Source organism: Heteronotia binoei, chromosome 9 (genome assembly GCF_032191835.1).
Source record: "Heteronotia binoei isolate CCM8104 ecotype False Entrance Well chromosome 9, APGP_CSIRO_Hbin_v1, whole genome shotgun sequence".
In the NCBI taxonomy this organism is placed as follows: Eukaryota; Metazoa; Chordata; class Lepidosauria; order Squamata; family Gekkonidae; genus Heteronotia; species Heteronotia binoei.
In genome coordinates, this window is record NC_083231.1 from 109091454 (window position 1) to 109114036 (window position 22583).

The 22583-nt window shown below is 47.2% G+C and overlaps 1 protein-coding gene across 1 annotated transcript in view; it reads left to right on the forward strand.

The window, feature by feature from the left end:
• CCNI (cyclin I) overlaps positions 1-22583 on the forward strand; it is an 87244-nt gene that overhangs the window by 31324 nt on the left and 33337 nt on the right. Inside the window, exon 2 of the mRNA XM_060247160.1 lies at positions 9143-9299. Coding sequence (XP_060103143.1) covers positions 9186-9299 — 114 coding nt within the window. The 5' untranslated portion in view covers positions 9143-9185. The remainder of the gene's footprint in view (positions 1-9142; positions 9300-22583) is intronic.

Here is a 22583-nt window from a genome sequence, read left to right on the forward strand (position 1 = left end):
AAATCTTGAAAGCCTTTGCGGAGATGTGGGGGGGACAAGGAGGTTGCTGAGTGAGATTTCTAGTGTTCAGGGAGTGAGTGGGCTTTCAGAACCTGACATGTAGCTCCTTGATCTTCTTCGTGGTCTCTGTGCAGTGTGAGGGGTCTGGAGACCAAGTCATATGAAGAAAAGTTGAAGGAGCTGGGCATATTTAGCCTGGAGAGGAGGTGGCTGAGAGGTGATAGGATCACCATCTTCAAAAACCTGAAGGGCTGTCATATCGAGGATGGTGTGGAATTGTTTTCTGGGGCTCGAGAAGGTAGGACCAGAACCAATGGGTTGAAATTAAATCAGAAGAGTTTCTGGCTCAGCATTAGGAAAAACTTCCTGACAGTTAGAGCTGTTCCTCGGTGGAACAGGCTTCCTCGGGAGGTGATGGGCTCTCCTTCCTTGGAGGTTTTTAAACAGTGGCTGCATGGCCATCTGACAGCAATGAAGATCCTGTGAATTTGGGGGAAGGTATTTGTGAGTGTTCTGTATTGTGCAGGGGGTTGGATTAGATGGCCCTGGAGGCCCCCTCCAACTCTACGATTCTATAAAGTGTGACAAATGCGGATATGTGTGTGTTTATAGACATATTTGCTTTGGACAGGGCAACTGGCAATCCACAGGCTGCATCCACCCTGATCCCATTCCCTTGTCCTCTTCCAGTGCCAAATGAGTCATCCTCTTAGGTGCTTTAGAAGTGCAGCAGCCCTTGAGCGATCTGTCCATCTTCAGACAGCCTGCCAGATTCATAATCTCTCTCCTCCTTTGAGGTGTTTGGCACAGTGGTAGGACACGTGGCTCCCCGGAGGAGCATCTGCTTGGCATGAAGGTCCCAGGTTTAATTCCCAGCATGTCCAGCTAAAAGGACCAGGCGGTAGATGATGCAAAAGACCTCTGCTTGAGACCCTGGAGACCTGCTGCCAGTCTGAGTAGACAATACCTTGACAGACAAAGGGTGCGATTTAGTATGAGGCAGCTTCATGTGTGGTGACATAAGAATATAAGAGAAACCATGTTGGATCGGACCAGTGACCCATCCAATCCAACGCTCTGTGTCACATGGTGGCCAGAAAAATCCAGGTGCTATCAGAAGGTCCATCAGTGGGGCCGGGACACTAGAAGCCCTCCCACTGTTGCCCCCGCCGCCCTCAAAGCACAAAGAATACATAGCATCACTTGCCCCAGACAGAGAGTTCCATCTATACCTTGTGGCTAATAGCCACTGATGGATCTCTGCTCCATATGCTTATCCAATTTCCTCTTGAGGCTGGCTATATTTGTAGCTGCCACCAACTCCTGTGGCAGTGAATTCCATGTGTTAATCACCCTTTGGGTGAAGAAGTACTTCCTTTTATCCGTTGTAACCCGACTGCTCAGCAATTGACATCATGCCCAGGGAGCATCTGGTGCCTGAGAAATTTGTCTGGAGAGAGAGGATGACCCACCTTACTTAGATAGTTTGAGAACTGCACTTGAAGTCTTTTGTGCTCTGAGATTGGCTTAGAGTGGAGACCGTTTTGATGGCATTTGGGTCCCAGTTATTTCATGTCTGCGATTCTGTCAACTCCCAGAGAATTCCCCTGATGAACTATCCCCCTCCTCCATTCAAGAGCAGATCCAGCCTGGGTGCTTTTAATTATACGAAGCAAACCCTGAATGTGGGAAAGTACCATTGTTTTCCAAAGAGAGTCATGCCAGCAAGTGAACTAAAACTAACCTCTTCCTTCTTTGACCTCTTCCTTCTTTGACCATACTGTTTCCCTCCCTCCCTGCTTATTTGCAGTTTTTCATCAGACACTTTCCAGTCTCCTTTTTAATAGCCAGCCTCAGCATATTTTCCACACTTCTGCCTGTCAGAACTGCACAGTGCAGTGGCATTTGTTAAGACACGGAGAAGAGCCGCAGGAGGTAATTTCCGTAGGTCTGCGGGTTGAAGTAACCCAGCCGGACAAGTGTTTGTTAAGTGAATATGCAGGAAAGGTGAGGGGTCAGCAGGGGTTTTTTTTTGTAGGTTAGGTTAAGGTTATTCGATTTATATCCCACCCTCCCTGCCAAAGCAGGCACAGGGGGCTCACAGTTCACAGAACGTTTTTGCGTATTGGGCCACACACCCCTGATGTAGCCTTTTCTCCAAGAGCTTACAGTAGGCCCCATACTAAGATCCTGTGTTAGATTGAAGATTGCAGGTTGTGTGTGTCAGTACTTACATGTGTGTGCACATGGTCTGGAAAAGTGAGTTGCCTAAGGCCACCTGGTAACTTAATGGCTCAAGTGAGAATTCAAAAGGGATTTTAGAGTCTTTATTTAATCCTGTCCAGGAACTCTTTTGCACAGGGGTGGCCAAACTTGTTCAGCATAAGAGCCACATAGAAGAAAAATCAGATGCTTGAGAGCCACAATGCATGAACATTAGATACTTGAGGGAGGGAAGGAGGAAGGAAGGAAATAGATGGGGGGGGGGGCGGAGAGGTGGAAAGAATGCAACTTTCACTTTAAATGCATTTTCCAAGCTACCAACTGGCTTGGCTCGGTTAAGTGATTTAAAGAGACAAATGCCTTCTCCAAGCCAGCCGACAGGACAGTGGGGGCTTTGAGAGCCACACAGTATGTGTGAAAGAGCCACATGTGGCTCCCAAGCCACAGTTCGGCCACCCTTGCTTTTGCATATCAGGCCACACAACCCTGATGTAGCCAATCCTCCCAAGAGCTTATAGGGCCTTACAGGGATTGCTAGTGCAATCCGGTCAGATCTTGGAAGCTAAGCAGAGTCGACCCCGTCTTGGATAGGAGACCATAAGGAAGTTCAGGGTTGCTACACAGAGGCAGGCGATGGCAAACCACCCTTAAACGCCTCTTGCTTTGAAATGCCTATGGGGTCAGCGTAAGCCAGCTGCGACTTGTGGGCACTTTCTGCCACCAACCCTTATTGCCTTGAGCTTTCTTTTTTAAAAATTGTGTCTGCAGGTTCATTGTTATTTTGTGAGGTGGCTATGGAATTTGCCATGCTTGAATGCGCATTTATGAGGGTGAAAGGGTTTGGTTTCTTCTGATTTTCGAGTGGAGTTTTGGTTTGCGCTGAGGTACAGCGTGTGCCCATAAACAAGCTGCAAAGCTGTCTTGTTCCCCCCCCTTTAAACCGGACAGGTGCACTCTGACTGTTCAGAAATCTCACAATTGCAGACTTTGTCAACGGCTTGACCAACAAGCTGGCCAGGGGCCCAAGGGATCGGGTTTCAGATGTCGCAAGGAGACACAAAGTTGTGCAGTGTTGAAATGCTTTCCCATGGACTCTGGAGCCTGCAGGCTGGATTGTTTTTAAGGAGAGTACTTATTACAGCGCAGGAAGGGGGTGTGTCTCTTCTCAATAACAGGAGCTGGAGAGGCATGGGAAGGGAGGAACTTGTTTGGCCTTCATGAACAGGCTGAATTTTTTTTTCCAAAGAAGCCCTGTTTTGTTTCGTTTTGTTTTTTTAAAATTAATGCTAAATTTGAAATTCAAGACCTACACATTTTAAGGAAAAGGAAAGGCCCCCTGTGCAAGCACCGGTCATTTCTGACTCTGGGGTGACGTTGCTTTCACAATGTTTTTACAGCAGACTTTTTACAGGGTGGTTTGCCATTGCCTTCCCCAGTCATCTACACTTTCCTCCTAGCAAGCTGGGTACTCATTTTACCGACCTCGGAAGGATGAAAGGCTGAGTCAACCTCGAGCCGGCTACCTGAAAACCCAGCTTCCACCGGGGATCGAACTCAGGTCGTGAGCAGAGCTTAGGACTGGCAGTACTGCAGCTTTAACACTCTGCGCCACGGGGCTCTTCCCACACGTTTTAAACATCCTGCTAAAGTAGACTAATGGCAAGCCACAGATATTTGTCCACACAAAATTCTTTGGGTATCTTTGCAGAGCAGTGGAGAAGACAAACTAAGAACATAAGAGAAGCTCACACTAACTCAGCTAAGAGGGAACACTGGACGCCACCCTCATGGGGGTGGGAAGACAGGGAACAGGAGTCAGACAGATAGAAGCCATCACTGTCCTCAACCAAAAGCCTGGTGGAACATCTGTGCCTTACATAAATAAATATTGTAGGCATTTAAGAGCAGAAATGCCATTCATCCGCAGCAGCTCACACTAAAATGCTAGAGAAAGAACTCTCACCTCCCTCCGTGTCTGCTGTTCCTTTTGGATACCCTTTTCAGCACCAGACTTGAAGTTGGGCTAGTTGAGAGTTTGGGGCTGCGGTTCCAGAGAACTGTTCCATCGGTTGCCAGCGGAGCCTTCATTCCAGATGCCGGTCTTAGCAGTTTCAAATTAAAAGAGGGGATTTTCTGCAAGGGATGCCTGAGCTTCTAAAGACATGTGGAGGATCGGTGGCACAACAGTATCACGTCACTTGTATCTCCTATCCTGCAGCTACAAAGCGTGAGCTGCAGGAACTACGGCATGGGGAAGGAACCATGTGTTGAAATAATGACATTATGGTTTTACAATTTCTGTACTATCTTTTAATTTTAATAAAGTTGCAGCATAAAACAGGGATTAAACATGTCTAATTTTGCCCCTCTGCATATATGCACACCGTTCTTGCATTCCTGTGCTTCCCCATTAATTATGGACAGCGAATCTCCACATGTGTGCTGTGATGAATGGGCAAGGCTGTCACATCCATTAACTCCCCCCCCCCCCCAGGGCAAACATAAAAATGTCATCAAAACCTTAAAAGCAAAAGCAATTTTAAACTGAAACTAATTGCAGCCTAATATCACATTCTAAAAGCAGCAATTGCAAATTCTGGATTAAAACAAAACAACCATGGCAGCTTCTGTACATTGTATCAGCAAGGCCATCTGGTAGCAGAACTTTTTTAGTTTCTAATGAAAACTAATAATCAGGGTTTTATTTGTAGCAGAAACTGCTTTGCGTATTAGACCACACATCCTACTGTAAGCTCTTGGAGGATCGGCTGCATCAGGGGTGTGTGGCCTAACATGCAAAGGAATTCCTGCTACAAAAAAGCCTTGCTAACAACAGCAACAACAATAATAGAAGAGACTGGATTTATACCCCACCCTTCACTACCTGAAGGACTCCCAGAGCAGTTTACAATCTCCTTTCCCTTCCCTTCCCCACAACAGACACCCTGCGAGGTAGGTGGGCTTAGAGAGCTCTGACAGAAACTGGTCTTGAGACGACAACTCTGACGGAGTTATGACTGAGCCAAGGTTACTCCAGCAGTTTCATGTGGAGGAGTGGGGAATCAAACCCGGTTCTTCCAGATTAGAGTCCATGCACTTAGCCATTACACCGAACTAGCCAGGTTTACTGTACTTTGAAGCAGACTCCCTAAGGTGGATGCAACAGTAGAGAAGACCCTGCTGTAAAGTATAGCACAGGTGCAAAGGGGACATGGTGGAATTTTGCAGTATCACAAAGGTACTGCTGGGTCTTCATGTAGGTTTTCCACTGCACGCACACACACACAGAGCACATGGGACTTTGCAGTGAGGACACACCAACTCAGCGCTTATCAGCTCCTGTCATTTATAAAAGTTATATCTACGGTATCTGGCAATATGTCTTACAGAACACATGGCCCGGCCTGATAAAATGTCATTTATGTCAGATCCATCCCTCAATAAATCAATTCGACACCTCTGGAGAAGAATAAGCAGTATCATGCCCGCCTCCCCTCAGCGTAGAACATGAGATGCATCAAAATAAATAGGGAAGTGCTTGCTGGCAGGGGGATATCTTGTGCTCTTTTGAATTCTGTGCTTGCAAAAGGTTACTGGATTGTAGCAGTGTTCTCAGCTCGTCCCTCGCCATTTTTTTTAAATCAGCCAATACTGCTGGGGGAAATTCCTAATGGGAACTAGAACTCTCCTTGTTTGTTTTGTTTCCTGCTTGTATCTGTCACATTCTCAGGGTGCAGGCAGGCAGGAGTCCAAAACCAGTCCAAGTTCAAAGTCCAGGAAGTCAAGCAGGAGCCAAGTCACCAATGCAGAATCACAAACCGGAATCAGAAGTCAGTGTCCAAAAGCCAAAAGGTCAGGGTGCCAAGGAGATCAAGCAGGTCAGGATCAGGAAGGAGTGTGGCTGCAAGCCAGAGAATAGACTTGTTGTTTCCACAAGGTTACCAGGTCCTGGGTGGGAGCTATATAGGAGTCTCAATCAGCCTGCTCCCTGGGTGGCAGTGACTCTGCTAGAACTCAGGGCTGAGAGATCTGAAGCATCGGTGTGCCTCATGTCTTCGCTCTGAAAGTTCTTTCCGGAGCCTGCTTCGAACTCTTGAGATGGGAGGAGATTGATCATCAACAGCTGGCACTGGTGCCTGGAGAGTGATTGATGGGCCAGCTGCTGTTTGTTCAGCTGAGGAACTGGCTGGCAACTCTTCCAGGTCTGTTAACCCTTCCAGCTCCTCTTCGTTAGGGCTCATGACAGTAACAATGCTTCTTGAAGCCTTGAGGAATTAAGCAACTATATTGTTTCGTTGCCAATTATCGATAAGCGTTAACTTCTGATCCAGGAATAGTGCAAATGGAAACTCTCACTGTGTTGGATGGCTTGTGTGTGTTTATGCAAGATTATGCATGTGGCTGTACTCCAAGGATGAGTTGGAAGGAATGCCTGGGCCATTTTACAGGTTAGCTGCCAAGTATAGCTCAGGTCTAGTCAATTATCTCTCATACAATAATTCCAGAGAGGGAAAAAAATTCCACATTATCCGATGCAACTAAAGATCTTTCCAGAGAAATATCCTTCTCCTTCTCTAGTAAACAAACACAAAAGCCAATAACATAAAATGCATTGTCTAGTTTGTTTTACAATCTTGGTGTGCCACAGAGCCAGTTGGGTGTAGTGGTTAAGTGTGCAGACTCTTATCTGGGAGAATCTGGATTCCCCACTCCTCCACTTGCAGCTGCTAGAATGACCTTGGGTCAGCCATAGCTCTGGCAGAGGTTGTCCTTGAAAGGGCAGCTGCTGTGAGAGCCCTCTCCAGCCCCACCTACCTGTCTGTTGTGGGGGAGGAAGATAAAGGAGATTGTGAGCTGCTCTGAGATTCGGAGTGGAGGGTGAGATATAAATCCAATATCATCATCTTCTCTCTGCATACAAGTCTGGTTAAAGGTCACATACGGCACAGCAGTAGTGTTCTGAATTTGGGGGATCCTTTCTCCATTGATCCAGGGGCCAAGAAAATCTCAACACGTTGCAAAGGATTCTGGGGAATATTTGAGAGCATGCCGTAACTTCACAGGGGGTTGATGGCGAGACCTTTTGATTCTTGCAGCTGTCTTGCATTAACTAAGGGTACAGAATTGACTGAACACTGGACACTGTTCTGAACGGGGCAACGCCTTTATATGAAAAGGGATGTCTTCATTGACCAATGTTCCCTCTAAACTGCAGAGTCTTGTGAACAAAAAGTCTACTTTGTGAGCTACTGGCATTAAAGTTGTGAGCTGCTGCACAAATTAGCGTGCTCTGGGGTCATCCTTCCTGAGCTAAGACAAGAATGTGTGAGCTGGAGGCTAAAAAACTGTGAGATAGCTCACGCTAACTCATCTTAGAGGGAACCAGGCTTCGGATTCAGTGGGAGCTCACAGGATTGCAGCTCCTGAACCTTTCTGAGAGTTCCACCTCCTCCTTCTGAGAGTTCCACCTCCTTGTCCATTGAATAGTATGTGCAGCTGCATAACAATCCCTGGATGAGCTCCACCACCTATTTTTCTACAAAATGACCCCTGGAGGGAACATTGACCTTGACTGACATTTTATTGAGGGACCTTTAATAATCTTCTGAGCAGAACACATTTTGAAAACCAGGGAAGTAGGGCCTTCCTAGAGATCCCCTGGGATATTGCTCATCTCCAGAGTACAAAGATCAGTTCCCCTAGAGAAAATGGATATTTGGGAGGGTGGGCTCTATGGCATTGTACCCCGCTGAGGGCCCTGTCCTCTTCAGGCTCTGCCTCCAAACTTCCAGGAGTTTCCCAACCTGGAGCTGGCAACCCTACCTCTGAAGACTGGGGGAGGGAAACCCGGCAGCCCTACTTCAAGTGCATGTAGCCTGGGCCCTGTTAAGCTAGAAGCGTACTGGGAACTCCATGTTAAAACATTCTCAGACATGTGGGAGCCTAATTCAGATTGGCACCCCAGCGTGCAGGGAGAGGTAGATTAAGCCTTTGTCCGTTGTGACATTTTCTTGACCTGAAGCAGCCCTGCCCATTTTGGAACTCCCCCCCCCCAAAAAAAAACCCAAAAAACCCCACAAAAACTGCGCCAAGGGAATGGTGCGCTACAGTTGTCTGTCCATGCCAAGGCGCCCCACGAGTGGGATAGGGGTGGCGCCTTGTGCTGGAACGTGTGGAGGGGATTTGACCACTCCTTTTTGAGCCGGGTGGTTTCCAAACACCTCCCATGCGCCCCAGACAGCTAGTCTAGACTCAGCCAGAGGGGATCTTTTCCTCTAAAAGGAAAATAATACTTCATAATACTCATAGAATCATGGAGTTGGAAGGGACCTCTAGGGTTATCTAATCCAACCCCCTGCACAATGCAGGAAACTCACAAACACCTCCCCCTAAATGCACAGGATCTTCATCGCTGTCAGATGGCCATCTAGCCTCGGTTTAAAAACCTCCAAGGAAGGAGAGCCCACCACCTCCCGAGGAAGCCTGTTCCACTGAGGAATCACTCTAACGGTCAGGAAGTTCTTCCTAAGGTTGAGCCAGAAACTCTTCTGATTTAATTTCAACCCATTAAATCAAGAGTTTCCGGCTCAACAATAGGATCGTCTAATATTCAACATCTAATGTTGAATGACAAATCGTATGTGCTCTTTTAGCAAAAGAGTGGGCTTCTGTTCCTTGTTTATTTTTCGTAAGTGGGAGCCAACACAGTGACATAGGCGGTGGAAACCTTCCATTCCAATCAGGCGAAGGTCTATTGGTGTCCACAGGCCTCACCATCTCTGTCTAATTTATGACAAAGGATTGTTATCAGAGAACTCCAGGTTGAATTCCTTTGCAGGACTAAGAGCCTTCATACTTTACTGTCTGTGCCTGGCAGGGCTGAATCACTAATGTCTTCTTTTTTCTTTTGTTTTCGCAGGTAGCTGTATCCAGTTGGGTGGCAGGCAGACCCAAGGGGTACCATGAAGTTTTCAGGACCCCTGGAGAGCCAGAGATTGTCTCTCCTCCTGGAGATGGCAATCTCTAGGGAAGCTCAGATGTGGAAAGTTCATGTGCCCAAAATTCAGCCCAACCAGGTAACGTTTCTCCATCTTTCTCCCTTTTGTTTGAAGCCATGCGCCTTTTCATACGCACAGGGACTGGCCGGATTGTACTTCTTTGCTTAGCAAACATCTAAAACCCATTCGGCGCAAATCCCAGCAATTTATGTCAAGGTGGGACCCAGCCTTTTAATTCACCAGAATGAATAATGCTTTGTTTGTGGAATGAACGCTTCGGAGCCTAAGGCACAGACTGTGCTGTTCAGCCTACAATGGTAAATCACTGGAATTAGAAGCACACAGGTTGCAGCAGTTTAATTCAGATCCGCTTTGTCACTCTTGTGTTGCTACAACTGACATTTTGATGGGTGAGTAGCTGCCGTGCTGTCCTCTGTGGAAACGTCTTAGACTAGTTTATATATACGCGTTCTAAGGGCATGATGCATCATGAAGTTTTCCTCCGCAAATCCCATTGGAATGAGTAGGAACCTCCCAGATTGTCCCTTACCTTCCCTGTACGGGCACATCTTGATCTCATTGTGTGTTGGCTTGTCGCTTACAGTTCAAGTACAATCGCCGTCAGCCCTTAAAACCTGTGGAATGTTTGAAGGGCCTTTCTATTTACTTAAAAAAAAAAAATCACGGGAGTTTTGTGAGGTAATTAATGTCACAGAGGCAGAAACCTGTGGAACTCACAAGAGAGAGAGATTGCATCTCATAGAATCATAGCGTTGGAAGGGGCCAAGCAGGCCTTCTAGTCCCACCCCCTGCTCAATGCAGGATCAGCCTAGAGCACCCCTGACCAGCGTTTGTCCAGACGCTTCTTAAAGACTGCCAGTGAGGGAGAGCTCACTGCCTCCCTTGTTCGCTGATTCCACTGTGGAACAACTAAGAAAGTTTTTCCTAATATCCAGCCAGTACCTTCCTGCACTTAATTTAAACCCGCTATTGCAAGTCCTCTCCTCTGCTGCTGACAAGAACAGCATCCTGCGCTCCTCTGACAGCCATTCCAATACTTAGAAGCAATCATGTCCCCCCCCCCCCAACCTCCTCTTCTTCAGTCTGAACATTCTCAAGTCTACTTGCCCTTAGCCTCCCTAGCCACCTGAACAAGGGGTAATGCCTCTGCTTAAAGGGGATGATGATGATGATGATGATGATATTGGATTTATATCCCCCCCATAATCTGAATCTCAGAGTCTCAGAGTGGTCACAATCTCCTTTACCTCCCCCCCAACAACAGACACCCTGTGAGGTAGGTGGGGTTGAGAGAGCTCTGACAGAAACTGCTCTTTCAAGGACAACCTCTGCCAGAGCTATGGCTGACCCAAGGCCATTCCAGCAGGTGCAAGTGGAGGAGTGGGGAATCTGGCAGAGGTTGTCCTTGAAAGAGCAGTTTCTGTCAGAGCTCTCCCAACCCCACCTACCTCACAGGGTGTCTGTTTGGTGGGAGGAAGATAAAGGAGATTGTGAGCCACTCTAAAATTCGGAGTGGAAGGCAGGATATAAATCCAGTGTCTTATTATTTCTACATTGTAATATGTAATGAAATAATTCTACAACTCATGTCCCGGTTGCTAACAGACCACGGACCGGGACCCGTCCACGGACCGGGGGTTGGGAACCCCTGCTTTAGACCAGTGAAATGGCTTTCATTATTACGGTCCCATAGTTCTTTGGAAAAGAAGCAGGAACGCCTTGGTGTGTTGCATTTCTTCATCTAAAGCTTTAATGGTTGTCAGTTGCCCTTTTTTAAAAGTTAGGTCAAACTGGGCTTGCCCTCCCCAATGAGCAGAGATCAGTCGCTTCTAGAGGTGGCCGGTTGCCTCCTACCGCAGTTGGCAGTTTCAGATTTGTGGGCAAGGACTTCTGATTCGCTACCTTTGGTGACAAACCTACAAAAAGCGGGCGTGGATCTGTTTGGCTCCTGCGGAGGATCTGTGCGGAGCGTTCTTTAAAACCATAGAAACGGCCTTGCGAGCAACTCCAGAGAAGTCATGCAGGCGTTATTGCTAACAATCTCTGCACAGTATTAACACTGGAGCCAGTTTGTTTTCTTAGCTTCATTGAACCGTTGAGTCAGTTATTAACAGGTGGTCGAGGAATTTATTTTACTTGGGAAAGAGTTATTATTCTGAAGTCAGAGAGCTGTACAGTTATCACCCAGTTCACCTCTTTGATGTAAATCAAATTAGGTTTTTTATTGGAAATGATAGACACGGTCATAGCAAAGGCGGACTTTGCCAAAACTGGTTAACACCAGTTAGGTCACACCTTTATAGGTAGTCAGAAGACCATTAATTACGCAGTGCAAATAGGCATGCCAATTTTCTGCTGGGTAGCTATTCAAAGACAGACACCTTATCCATTCCCCTCCCCACCACCCCCCCCCACACAGTTCACAGACTCATCTCCAAAGCAAAAATTATACTTCAGTCTGCAGATAACTGGTGACCTTCGTCCCACAAAGAAATATGCAGCCGGTTATTTGTGAACATTTACAAAAGTACATATAAAAGGCAGGCAAAGCATTTGCAAGCATCAGGCATAAAACATGGGAGCGAAAAGGTAGGCCTGGAGGCCTGCACAATTTTGGCAAGACTCAGTCCTTTGACAGCCAGTGACTTTGGGCTGGTGGGGTGAGGTAGAGAGCTTTGATTTGCACAGAGAGTGATTAAAATGTGAAATTCGCTGCCAGAAGATGTACTGATGACGTTTTAAAAAGGGGATTAGATAGATCCATGGAGGTAGACCTATCAGTGGCTACTAGCTTTGGTGACTGATGGGGACCTCCACATTTAGAGAGACTAAGCCTCTGAAGCCCAGAGCCGGGAGGCAACACCAGGCGAAGGCCTTGGCCTCTCTGCCCTGTTGTTGGCCCTCCAGAGGAACTGGTTGGCCACTGGGTGAGACAGGATGCTTGACTAGATGGACCACTGATGTGATGCAGTAGGGCTCTTCTCATGTTCATATTACACAGTTTCAGGTGGTCTACAGTAGAAGAGCAAGTATTTCAGTGCAGTAGCACCTATATGGAGCAGAGGTCCATCAGTGGCTATTAGCCACAGTGTATGTGTGTATATAACATTTTTTGCCACTGTGTGACACAGAGTGTTGGACTTGATGGGCCGTTGGCCTGATCCAACATGGCTTCTCTTATGTTCTTATGTTCTTATGGGACTAACAAGTTTTCCAGGATATAAGCATTCAAGAGGAAGTGGTTGGCCACTTCTTCCTTTCTCATAATACAAGAACTCATGGACACTCAATGATAATTGCTGAGCAGTTGGCTTAGAACGGATAAAAGGAAGCCCTTCTTCACCCAAAGGATGATTAACATGGAATTCACTGCCACAGGAGGTGGCGGCGGCTACAAGCATAGACAGCTTCAAGATAAGAAAAATATGGAGCAGAGGTCCATCGGTGGCTATTAGCCACAAGGTATAGATGGAACTCTCTGTCTGGGGCAGTGATGCTCTGTATTCTTGGTGCTTGGGGGGGGCACAGTGGGTGGGCTTCTAGTGTCCTGGCCCTACTGGTGGACCTCCTGATGGCGCCAGGTTTTTTGGCCACTGTGTGACACAGAGTGTTGGACTGGATGCACCATTGGCCTGATCCAACATGGCTTCTCTTTATGTTCTCTGTGTAAGACGAGATGCTGGACTACGTGGGCCACTGGTCTGATCCAGCAGTCAAAGCTCCCGTCTTCAGATCTAATGAAGGGAGGTTTGACTCTTGAAAGCATATATCCCTGAAATCTTGTTGGTCTTCAAAGTGCTACTGGACTGGAATCTTGGTCTTTTGCACAGATCTCTTCTTGCACAATTCAGGGTGCTGTGCTGTGACTGTGTAGTTTCAGATTTGATCTTCAGAAACTGCAACTTCTGGTAAGTTGCTTGATATGTAGTATCTGGTTATTATTTTTAAGCGTCACCTGCTTTAAGCAGATTGGAATTTTTAACTTAAGGTTTGGGATTTTAAAAAGGTAGGCAGACGGCCGGGGACTGGGAAATAAAACTGTATTACGCATGTCACACAAGGTAGCGTCTGTGGTCTTTGAGTGTTTGACAATCTAAAGTTTATTGCAGTAATATAACATCGTTCATTTTAGTGGCAGCGTAGACATAAAATATATAACGCGGGACTTTGGACTTTGAAGTTGACGCAAAGTCATTTTGGTTTAGCATTACCAGGGGTGGAATTCTAGCAGGAGCTGCTTTGCATATTAGGCCACATACCCCTGATGTAGCCAATCCTCCAAGAGCTTACGAAAAAGAGCCTTGTAAGCTCTTGGAGGATTGGCTACATTGCAGGGGGGGGGGGCTAATATGCAAAGAAGCTCCTGCTAGAATTCCACCCCTGCTTGCTACAATTCTTCCCCCCCCCCCTTCACCCATTGGTGGCCAAAAGTGCTGTCAAGTTGCAGCCAACTTATGGCAACCCCATAGAGTTGGCTGGTGGGGGCAACTCATCCCCTAAACAGGGACGTTGCTGCATGACATCCTCATTGCAGTGACATCACCTGGAAGTGACATTATCACACAGAGGATGCTCTGGATTTTGGGCAAAATCTGTGGTGTAAGCCAAATCTAACTATAGAGTTTGCCCAGAAAGCAGAATGTCCCCAGGCTGGCATTGTAGAGAACCTGGTTTTCATTCAATTTACAAAAGAATCCGTACCTTCTCTCTTGGAGCAGAACAACTTTTGACTCCAGTGGCACCTTTAAGACCAACAAAAGTTTATTCAAGGGGAAGGAGAAGAAGAAGATGATGATGATACTGGATTGATGATGATGATGGTGTGATGATACTGGATTTATACCCCATCCTTACTCTGAATCTCAGAGTCTCAGAGTGGCTTACAATCTCCTTTACTTTCCTCCCCCACTACAGATGCCCTGTGAGGTGGGTTGGGCTGAGAGAGCTCTCACAGAAGCTGCCCTTTCAAGGACAGCTCCGCGAGAGCTATGGCTGTCCTATTGCACACATTATCATCATCTTCTTCCTCTCCTCCTCCCCTGGCATCTCCAGTTAAAGGACCAGGCAGTAGGTGATGTGAAAGACAACCTGAGACCCTGGAGAGCTGCTGCCAGTCTGAGTAGACAGTACTGGCTTTGCTGGACCAAGAATCTGATTCAGTAGAAGGCAGCTTGGTTTGTGTACGTGTGGGGTCCTATAATGTGAGCCCAACCGCAATCTGAAATGGTGCGGATACATAATTGGATCCTGCAAAAACTCTCTGTGGATGGGAAGATGCTGCCATCAGCAGAGTGAGACTTGCTTGCTTCCCTTCCCTCCTTCTGCTCAAAAGCCCCCCCCCCCCAAATACTGCTTCTGAGGGCAGGGGGCTTTCAGAAACAGCATGTGAGGAGAGTTGGAGATCTTGGGGGGGGGGGGGTTGGGGACAGCAAAAATCTCCTCTTCTCTTCTGTCAGTGGAAAGTTCCGTTGGATCCATCCCACGGTCATACCCAAGCCATGGATCTGCATAGCGCGCGTCATCCTCTCTGCCATTCAGGAGAGCTGTTCCGGCTGCCAGTTTCCTGAGAGCCTTTTTGGCTTAAAAGCAGCACAGAAATGTTGCAAACAGATCAGATAAAAGCGTCAGATGCGTTCTAGCCTGTCCTGTATGTGGCTTTGAGTGGTGATGGTTGGTGATGAAACTCGGTCCTATTGTTTGATATTTTTTTTTTAAGTATGTTCTATCTCATGTCAAAGACACCATATTCTTTCTCTGAACCTGATGTGCTCTTTGAGAAACAATGTGTCCTGTATGTCCTTGCCAGTCAGCTTTGGGGTTTTTTTTCCTTCTCTCCCTTGTTTTGTGTTTGTTTTGGAACCTTCTTGCATTGGTGAAGGTGCAGGACATTCTTTGGACTTTTTCTGCATCTTGCCTGTGCTTTGATAAAGGGGGAATGATGTCCTGAGCTTACAAAACTATTTTATTGAGCTTCAGAGAGTGTGTCCTACTCCAAGGGGAGAGGAGCTGTGGCTCATTGTTAGAGCATCTGCTTGGCATGCAGAAGGTCCCAGGTTCAATCCCCGGTATCTCCAGTCAAAAGATTTGGCAGTAGGTGATCTGAAGGACCTCTGGCTGAGACCCTGGAAAGCCAGTTAGGTGTAGTGGTTAAGTGTGCGGACTCTTATCTGGGAGAACCGGGTTTGATTCCCCACTCCTGCACCTGCAGCTGCTAGGAATGGCCTTAGGTCAGCCATAGCTCTCGCAGAACTGTGTCCATGAAAGGGCAGCTTCTGGGAGAGCTCTCTCAGTTCCACACACCTCACAGGGTGTCTGTTGTGCAGGGGTGGGGGGGAGGTAAAGGAGATTGTGACCACTCTGAGATTCGGAGTGGAAGGCGGGATATAAATCCAATATCATCATCTTCTTCTTCTTGGCTTTGGCAGGGGGATAATGCTCATGTGCGCTTCATGCACGTGGCATGATGGTGTTACCCAGAAGTGTCATCATTACGCTGAGCATATTGCGCCAGGGACACTCTAGCCTTTGGGTAAAAACTCCATGGTACCATATGGTACCATAGAGTTTTCCACCCAAATCCTAGAGTGTCCCCAGCACTTTGTGCCCAGTGCGATGATGTAACTTCTGGGTGATGTCATAGCGCTGGGCACATCATGTGATGACAGAGCTTTTGGGGGGCAGGGATTCCCCTGGCAGCCTGCTCTGTGCAAGCGGGTTGGGGGCTCCCAAACCAGTGGATTACCCACCTTCAGTGGGAGCTTGGCAGCCCTAAGAGCCACCGCCAGTCTGAGTAGACGGTCTTGACCTTGATGGACCAAGGGCCTGATTCTGTATAAGGCAGTTTCATGTGTTCAAGGGTGTAACATGCAGTTTCCCCTGTCAAAGTGGAAATGAGGTCTGTCTTGCCAATAAGTGCACCAGAAGTTGCCTAGCCATGCATACCCCTATCATTAATTTGTGATACAGTAGGGCCAGAGTGGCAGTAGCAGCCCCGTGGCGCAGAGTGGCAAAGCTGCAGTACTGCAGTCTAAGCTCTCTGCTCATGACCTGAGTTCAATCCCGGTGGAAGCTGGGTTCAGATAGCCGGCTCCAGGTTGACTCAGTCTTCCATCCTTCCGAGGTGGGTAAAATGAGTCCCCAGCTTGCTGGGGGGAATGTGTAGATGACTGGGGAAGGCAATGGCAAACCACCCCGTAAAAAGTCTGCCATGAAAACGTTGTGAAAGCAACATCACCCCAGAGTCGGAAACGGCTGGTGCTTGCACAGGGGACTACCTTTACCTTTTTAGGGCCAAAAAAGACACACACACACACACAGAGTGAATGGCCTATATCTAGGACTGCCAACATCCAAGTGGGGCATGATCTCCATGAATTGTAATTGGCCTCCTGGCTACAGAGATCCGTTCTCCTGGAGAAAATGAATGTATTCGAAGGTGGACTCTATGGAATTACACTCCACTGAGATCCCCCCCTTTCCAAACTCAACCCTCCCCAGGCTCTATTATTCAGATCCCCAGGAGTTTCCTAACCTAGCTGCATCCCAGTTTATAAAAGCTTTCCGTCCAGATCACCTGTGGGGACTCCTGACACCACGCAGGCGACCAGGCAAGGGCTTTCCACAAGCCTCGATTCTGTTCCGGGGAATGTATTTGTCTGACTGGGAATGTCAGACTCCTTCACAGTTCTGCATAATCTCTCTAGAAGAAGATCTCGAGCTGGCAAGAGGCCCAGGTAGTTTTCCTGTTCTGGCACCGTGCGGGGATCCAAGAATTGCCACCGGCATTACACAAATGCCAGCTCTTATCCTAGATTTCCTAAGCCTGGTGGTGTGGATTTAGGGAAAGTGGGTGGTAGGTAGGCCTGAGAGGCATCAGGAGAGCACAGCTGTGAGTCACAGTCCCCTGAAATGAAGAAGGAGAAGTGTGAGTTTCACAAGTGTGAGTGTGCCACTAAGAACATTTGTCTCTTTGCCCTAGCTAGGCTGACTTGACATATATAGATAGTCCTCTTACAAGGGCTGCTCTTTAAAAAGTATGATAGAGGGAAAGATTTCTCACAATACAAGAATGCATGGGCACTCAATGAAATTGCTGAGCAGTCAGGTTGGAATGGAAAAAAGGAAGTACTTCTTACCTCAAAGAGTGATTAACACATGGAATTCACTGCCACAGAAGGTGGTGGCAGCTACATGCATAGACAGCTTCAAGAGGGGATTGGATAAGCATGTGGAGCAGAGGTCTATCAGGGGCGATTAGCTACAAGGTATAGATGGAAAGAGCCCCATGGCGCAGAGTGGTAAAGCTGCAGTACTGCAGTCCTAAGCTCTGCTCACAACTGGAGTTCGATCCCAGAGGAAGCTGGGTTCAGGTAGCCAGCTCAAGGTTGACTCAGCCTTCCATCCTTCCGAGGTTGGTAAAATGAATACCCAGCTTGCTGGGAGGAAAGCGTAGATGTCTGGGGAAGGCAATGGCAAACCATCCCGTAAAAAGTCTGCCATTAAAACGTTGTGATGCCATGTCACCCCAGAGTCAGAAATGACTGGTGCTTGCACAGGGGACTATCTTCACCTTTTTAATAGATGGAGCTTTCTGTTTGGGGCAAATGACATTTTGTATTCTTGGTGCTTGGGGGGGGGTTTGGCACAGTGGGAGGGCTTCTAGTGTCCTGGCCCCACTGGTGGACCTCCTGATGGCACCTGGGGTTTTTTGGCCACTGTGTGACACAGTGTGTTGGACTGGATGGGCCATTGGCCTGATCCAACATGGCTTCTCTTATGTTCTTCTTGTATTTTCTGGGCCCAATCTGACCTGGATGGCCCATGCTAGCCCGATCTCGGCAGCTAAGCAGGGTTTACCCTGGTCAGTGTTGGATGGGAGACTCCAAGGAAGTCCAGGATCACTACACATAGGCAGGTAATGGCAAGCCACCTCTGAATATCTCTTGCCTTGAAAACCCTACAGTGTCCCCATAAGTCAGCTGTGACTTAACAGCACTTTCCACCACCATTCTGGGCCCAAGTATAGGCTTGGGTAAGACTGTGTGTTAATTTTTAAAGAATATCTTGCACCCAGGCAACTTACATTCTGCACCCTTCTGCTAGAGAGCCAGTGTGGTTAGAGTGTAGAAGGTCAACTAAGCTCTAGGGGACCCAGGTTCGAATCCCCACTCTGCCATGGGAGCTAGAAGAAAATGATACTGGATTTTTATCCCGCCCTTCACTCTGAATCTCAGTTTCAGAGCAGCTCACAATCTCCTTTATCTTCCTCCCCCACAACAAACACCCTGTGAGGTGGGTAGGGCTGAAAAAGCTCTCCCAGAGGCTGCCCTTTCAAGGACAATTCTGTGAGAGCTATGTCTGACCCAAGGCCATTCTTGCAGCTCCAAGAGGAGGAGTGGGGAATCAAACCCAGTTCTCCCAAATAAAAGTCCACACTTAACCACTACACCAAACTGTCTGGGTTACCTTGGGCCAGCCACGTTCTCTCAGCCTAACCTACCTCACAGAGTTATTGTGAGAATATAACGCAGGACAGGAGAACGATGTAATCCACTTTTGTCCCCATTGGGAAAAAGGTGGAGCATAAATGGAGTAAAAGTAAATGTTTGATAATTTCTCATTATTTTTACATAATTCTGGATTCTCATCTGGAATTACTGTCACAGGGAGAAAGAAGGAATGACTCAAATCCCAGGAGGCTTGTCTGCCAGCTTCTGGAAGTTTTATTCATCTAGCACTCTAGTTCTTGAAATGATCAGCAAGTGTTACCAGGAGTCTTTCTAGCATAACTGTTTAAGCAGGAAGGCAAGGAACCCGATTTTTTGAATGGAAGCTCTTGGGAAGTTAGAATTCTGTCTCCAGTAACATATTCTGGATTTCAAATACTATACACATGCATAGTTCCATTAGTACATCTGGAATGCGAACATTCTTTTTAAAAGTTAACATTCTGAAATCCTGCCTCTTTTCTCAAGCTGAGTAGCTTGAAGGCCTTTTACTCCAACACTCATTCTCTCTCCCCCCCTCCCCAATGCTGGGCAATCTTGGCTATAGTTAAGTATATCATGGTATCCTTGTAGAGGGTAAAACTCTGTTCCTCCTTAAAATATTCTCACTATCCTTTTGGGAGTCTTCCTGTCTCTCTTCAGGGATAAAAAGGTCTACTGCAAAGCACCCCCCCCCCCAGTTAGCTTTATGTGTTATTAAAGATTTCTCTTTCCTTCTCTTCATCTGTTCATGGTGGAGAGAAGTTCTTGAGATGGATACTCTTTGATGTAGGTTGATGGGGGTGCATACTCTAAATGGAAACAACAGCAGCAGCATTGTTTAAAGATTGCCAAAAAGAGATCAGGTATTGTGTGTACCTGACCTAGAAGGCCCAGACTAGCCTGATCTCATCAGTTCTCGGAAACAAAGCAGGTTGGCCCTGGTTAGGACTTGCAGGGGAGACCACAAAGGAAGTCCAAGGTTGCAGTGCCAAAGCAAACCATCTCTGAACATCTGGTGCCGTAACATCCTGCAACAGGGGTGGCCAGACTGTGGCTCAGGAGCCACATGCAGCTCTTTCACGCATATTATGCGGCTCCCAGAGGTCAAGGAGGAACTTAATGCAGACTTATTCTCAAGTCTTCCCTATGTTGGTCTTATGGGGACTGTTATTCCCAGCTTTTGTTCTTTAAAAAGTCTCCTTCTAACATGGTCATGTTACATAGTGCATACATATGTATTTTATCTTTCTGTGCAAAGAAAGTATTAAGAGTTTTCATAAAGACGTGTGTGTAATATTTGTTCAAGCCTTGCGGCTCTTAAATGTCTGATGTTTATTCTGTGTGGCTCTTAGGTCAAGCAAGTTTGGCCACCCTTGCTCTACAAAGTCACCATAAGTCATCTGGGACTTAACGGCACTTTCTGCCACCACTATGTGCACGTGTGGTACGTTTCTTCTAGAAAACAATATGGGTGGGTCTCTGTTGTTTCGCACGGAACTCTGCCCAGATGCCAAAAAATGCAAAACTGAGAGGGTTCAAAAGCCGATGCCGATTTGTTCACTGTGGTCCACACACAACCCAGCCTCCGGCCCATGCTGGTTCCCTGCTGGTGTCCAGGGCAGATAAGAGCAGTCACACCAGGTTGCCACAACTCATTGTGCCACATCAACAGGTGGTTCTTGTGTTCCGCATTGTACCTGTTGTATCTGCTTTCTAGACAATGCTTCTTGAATCAGCAACAATAGGACCTCTTGTTTAAACACGTGAAACTACCTCAGTTGGAATCTTTCTTTTCTTTTTCTTTTTTGGGTTTTTTTGGGTGTATTTTTGTTTGTGTGTGCACGCACCTGGAAGTCATGGCAACATCTGGTGACTAAACTATACTGCAGGCCTGGAGGATATTCAGAGAGGTGGCTAAATGTATTCTCTTTTCTATATGCTCTGTATTCTTGGTGCTTGGGAGGGACAAGTGTGTGAGGACTTCTAGTGTCCTGGCCCCACTGATTGACCTTCTGATGGCACCTGGGTTTTTTGGCCACTGTGTGACACAGAGTGTTGGACTGGATGGGCCATTGGCTTGATCCAACATGGCTTCTCTTATGTCCTAAATGAAGCCTAAGCCTGCCTCCTGACTGCTGGTATTCCTTTGAAGGTCTCCCCTCCAGGTAGCTGCCAGAGTCAACCCCATTGAGCTTCCAAGATCTGACGAGATCGGGCTTGCCTGGGCTATCCAAGTCAGGGCCAGACTGCTCATCTTTGGAGCCCAGTATTAGAAACTCTGGTCGCCGTTTTTAAGGGGTCTTTCCTTTTCTGTCTGTCATTCAGGGGTTCCGCTTAACAGCAGATAGCAAACTGGACACGGAGCAGTCCCTCACGTGCTTTACTCGTGAACTCTTCCCAGATGCGATTCTTCCAGAGATAAGACCTTTTCTGAGTGGCAGGTGTGCAGGTGACAGGTCTTGCAGGTGACAGGTGTAAGCCACATGATAATGGCACACAGTACCGATCCTTGGGCTGGTGGTGGCTGTTTCCAAATAAGAATGAGAAGAGAGAAGAGGGGTAATTAACCCGCACAGACGCAGTTGCATGCTGTTAAACCAAGAGCTTATCAGCTCTGGAACCTCTAAATGCGTGTAGATTCACGCATACCGATGTGATTGGGGTCCTTGAAGTATAAAAACCCTTCTCACGTGCCAGCTCTCTTAATGTGGAGCTGTTGCTAGGCTTTGTAACCATAATGAAATTGGGTGTCTGGGACTCCTCGCTACTGTTCCCCAAAGCAATTCCTTCCCCCTGTTTGCAAGCCGTGTTTTGTGGCGCTCTGGGGATTCCAGGAACTCTTGATTGGCATCTCGCTTCTCTTGGCTAATGCTCTGGCTCGGCAGGTTTCAAAAAACCACCTGAGAGTTCTGCTTCACGCTGCTGGGCAGATGAATGTAAATATTGCAAAAACCCGAGTCTCTGGGTATAGGCAGGACGGAATGTCTTGACAGCAGCGGTGGCAGCGAGCGTCCTGTTTAGGCCTCACGCTCCGTTCCTCCCCCCCAGCGGGACGTAATTTGAAGGGAAAAAGAAAATAAAGCCGTCTTGGGGCAGAAATTTTCCACTCCACTCATGGTCGGAACCCTGAGAGTTTTAGCTTGAAATTTTCCACTGAGATGGTTTGAGAGACTCAAGTTATAAAGATCATTTCAGAGGGTAGCTGTGTTGATCTGCAGTAGCTATAAACTTTACAAAGGACCAGTGTTCCCTCTAAGCTAAGTTACCGTGAGCCAGCTCAGATTTTAGCCTCTAGCTCACACATTTTTGCCTTAGCTCAGGAAGAATGACCCCAAAGCACACTAATTTATGCAGTAGCTCACGTAGAATTTTTGCTCACAAGACTCTGCAGCTTAGAGGGAACAATTGCAAAAGGACGCAGGCAAACCCAATTAACAATATTATTATTTTTTGACTGAAAACACAAACTTGCTTAAAACTAGGGCTTTTATAATATAGTGGGTTCAATGCATGAAGGAGTAACCAGTTGAGTGATAACAGGCTCTTTAACAGACATGATATAGGATAGGGCTACATTCAAGACTGAGGATAGGGCCTACCGGCCCAGCTTATATACATCTCTGGAATCCCGCGCTAGCACATCATTGGGTCATTCAAACCGGCGGGGGCTTGTGATTGGTCTAGGGCTGCAGAGATTTGTATCCTGCAGCCCATTGTTCCCAAGTCCCCAAGCTCAGCCCGTATGGCTCCAATGAGCCTGGCAGGCACACCCAAAGTCTTCACTTGAGTCCACATACTATATAACTGTTTTGTGTTTTTTTTTGCAGCAGGGCTTTTTTTGTAGCAGGAACTC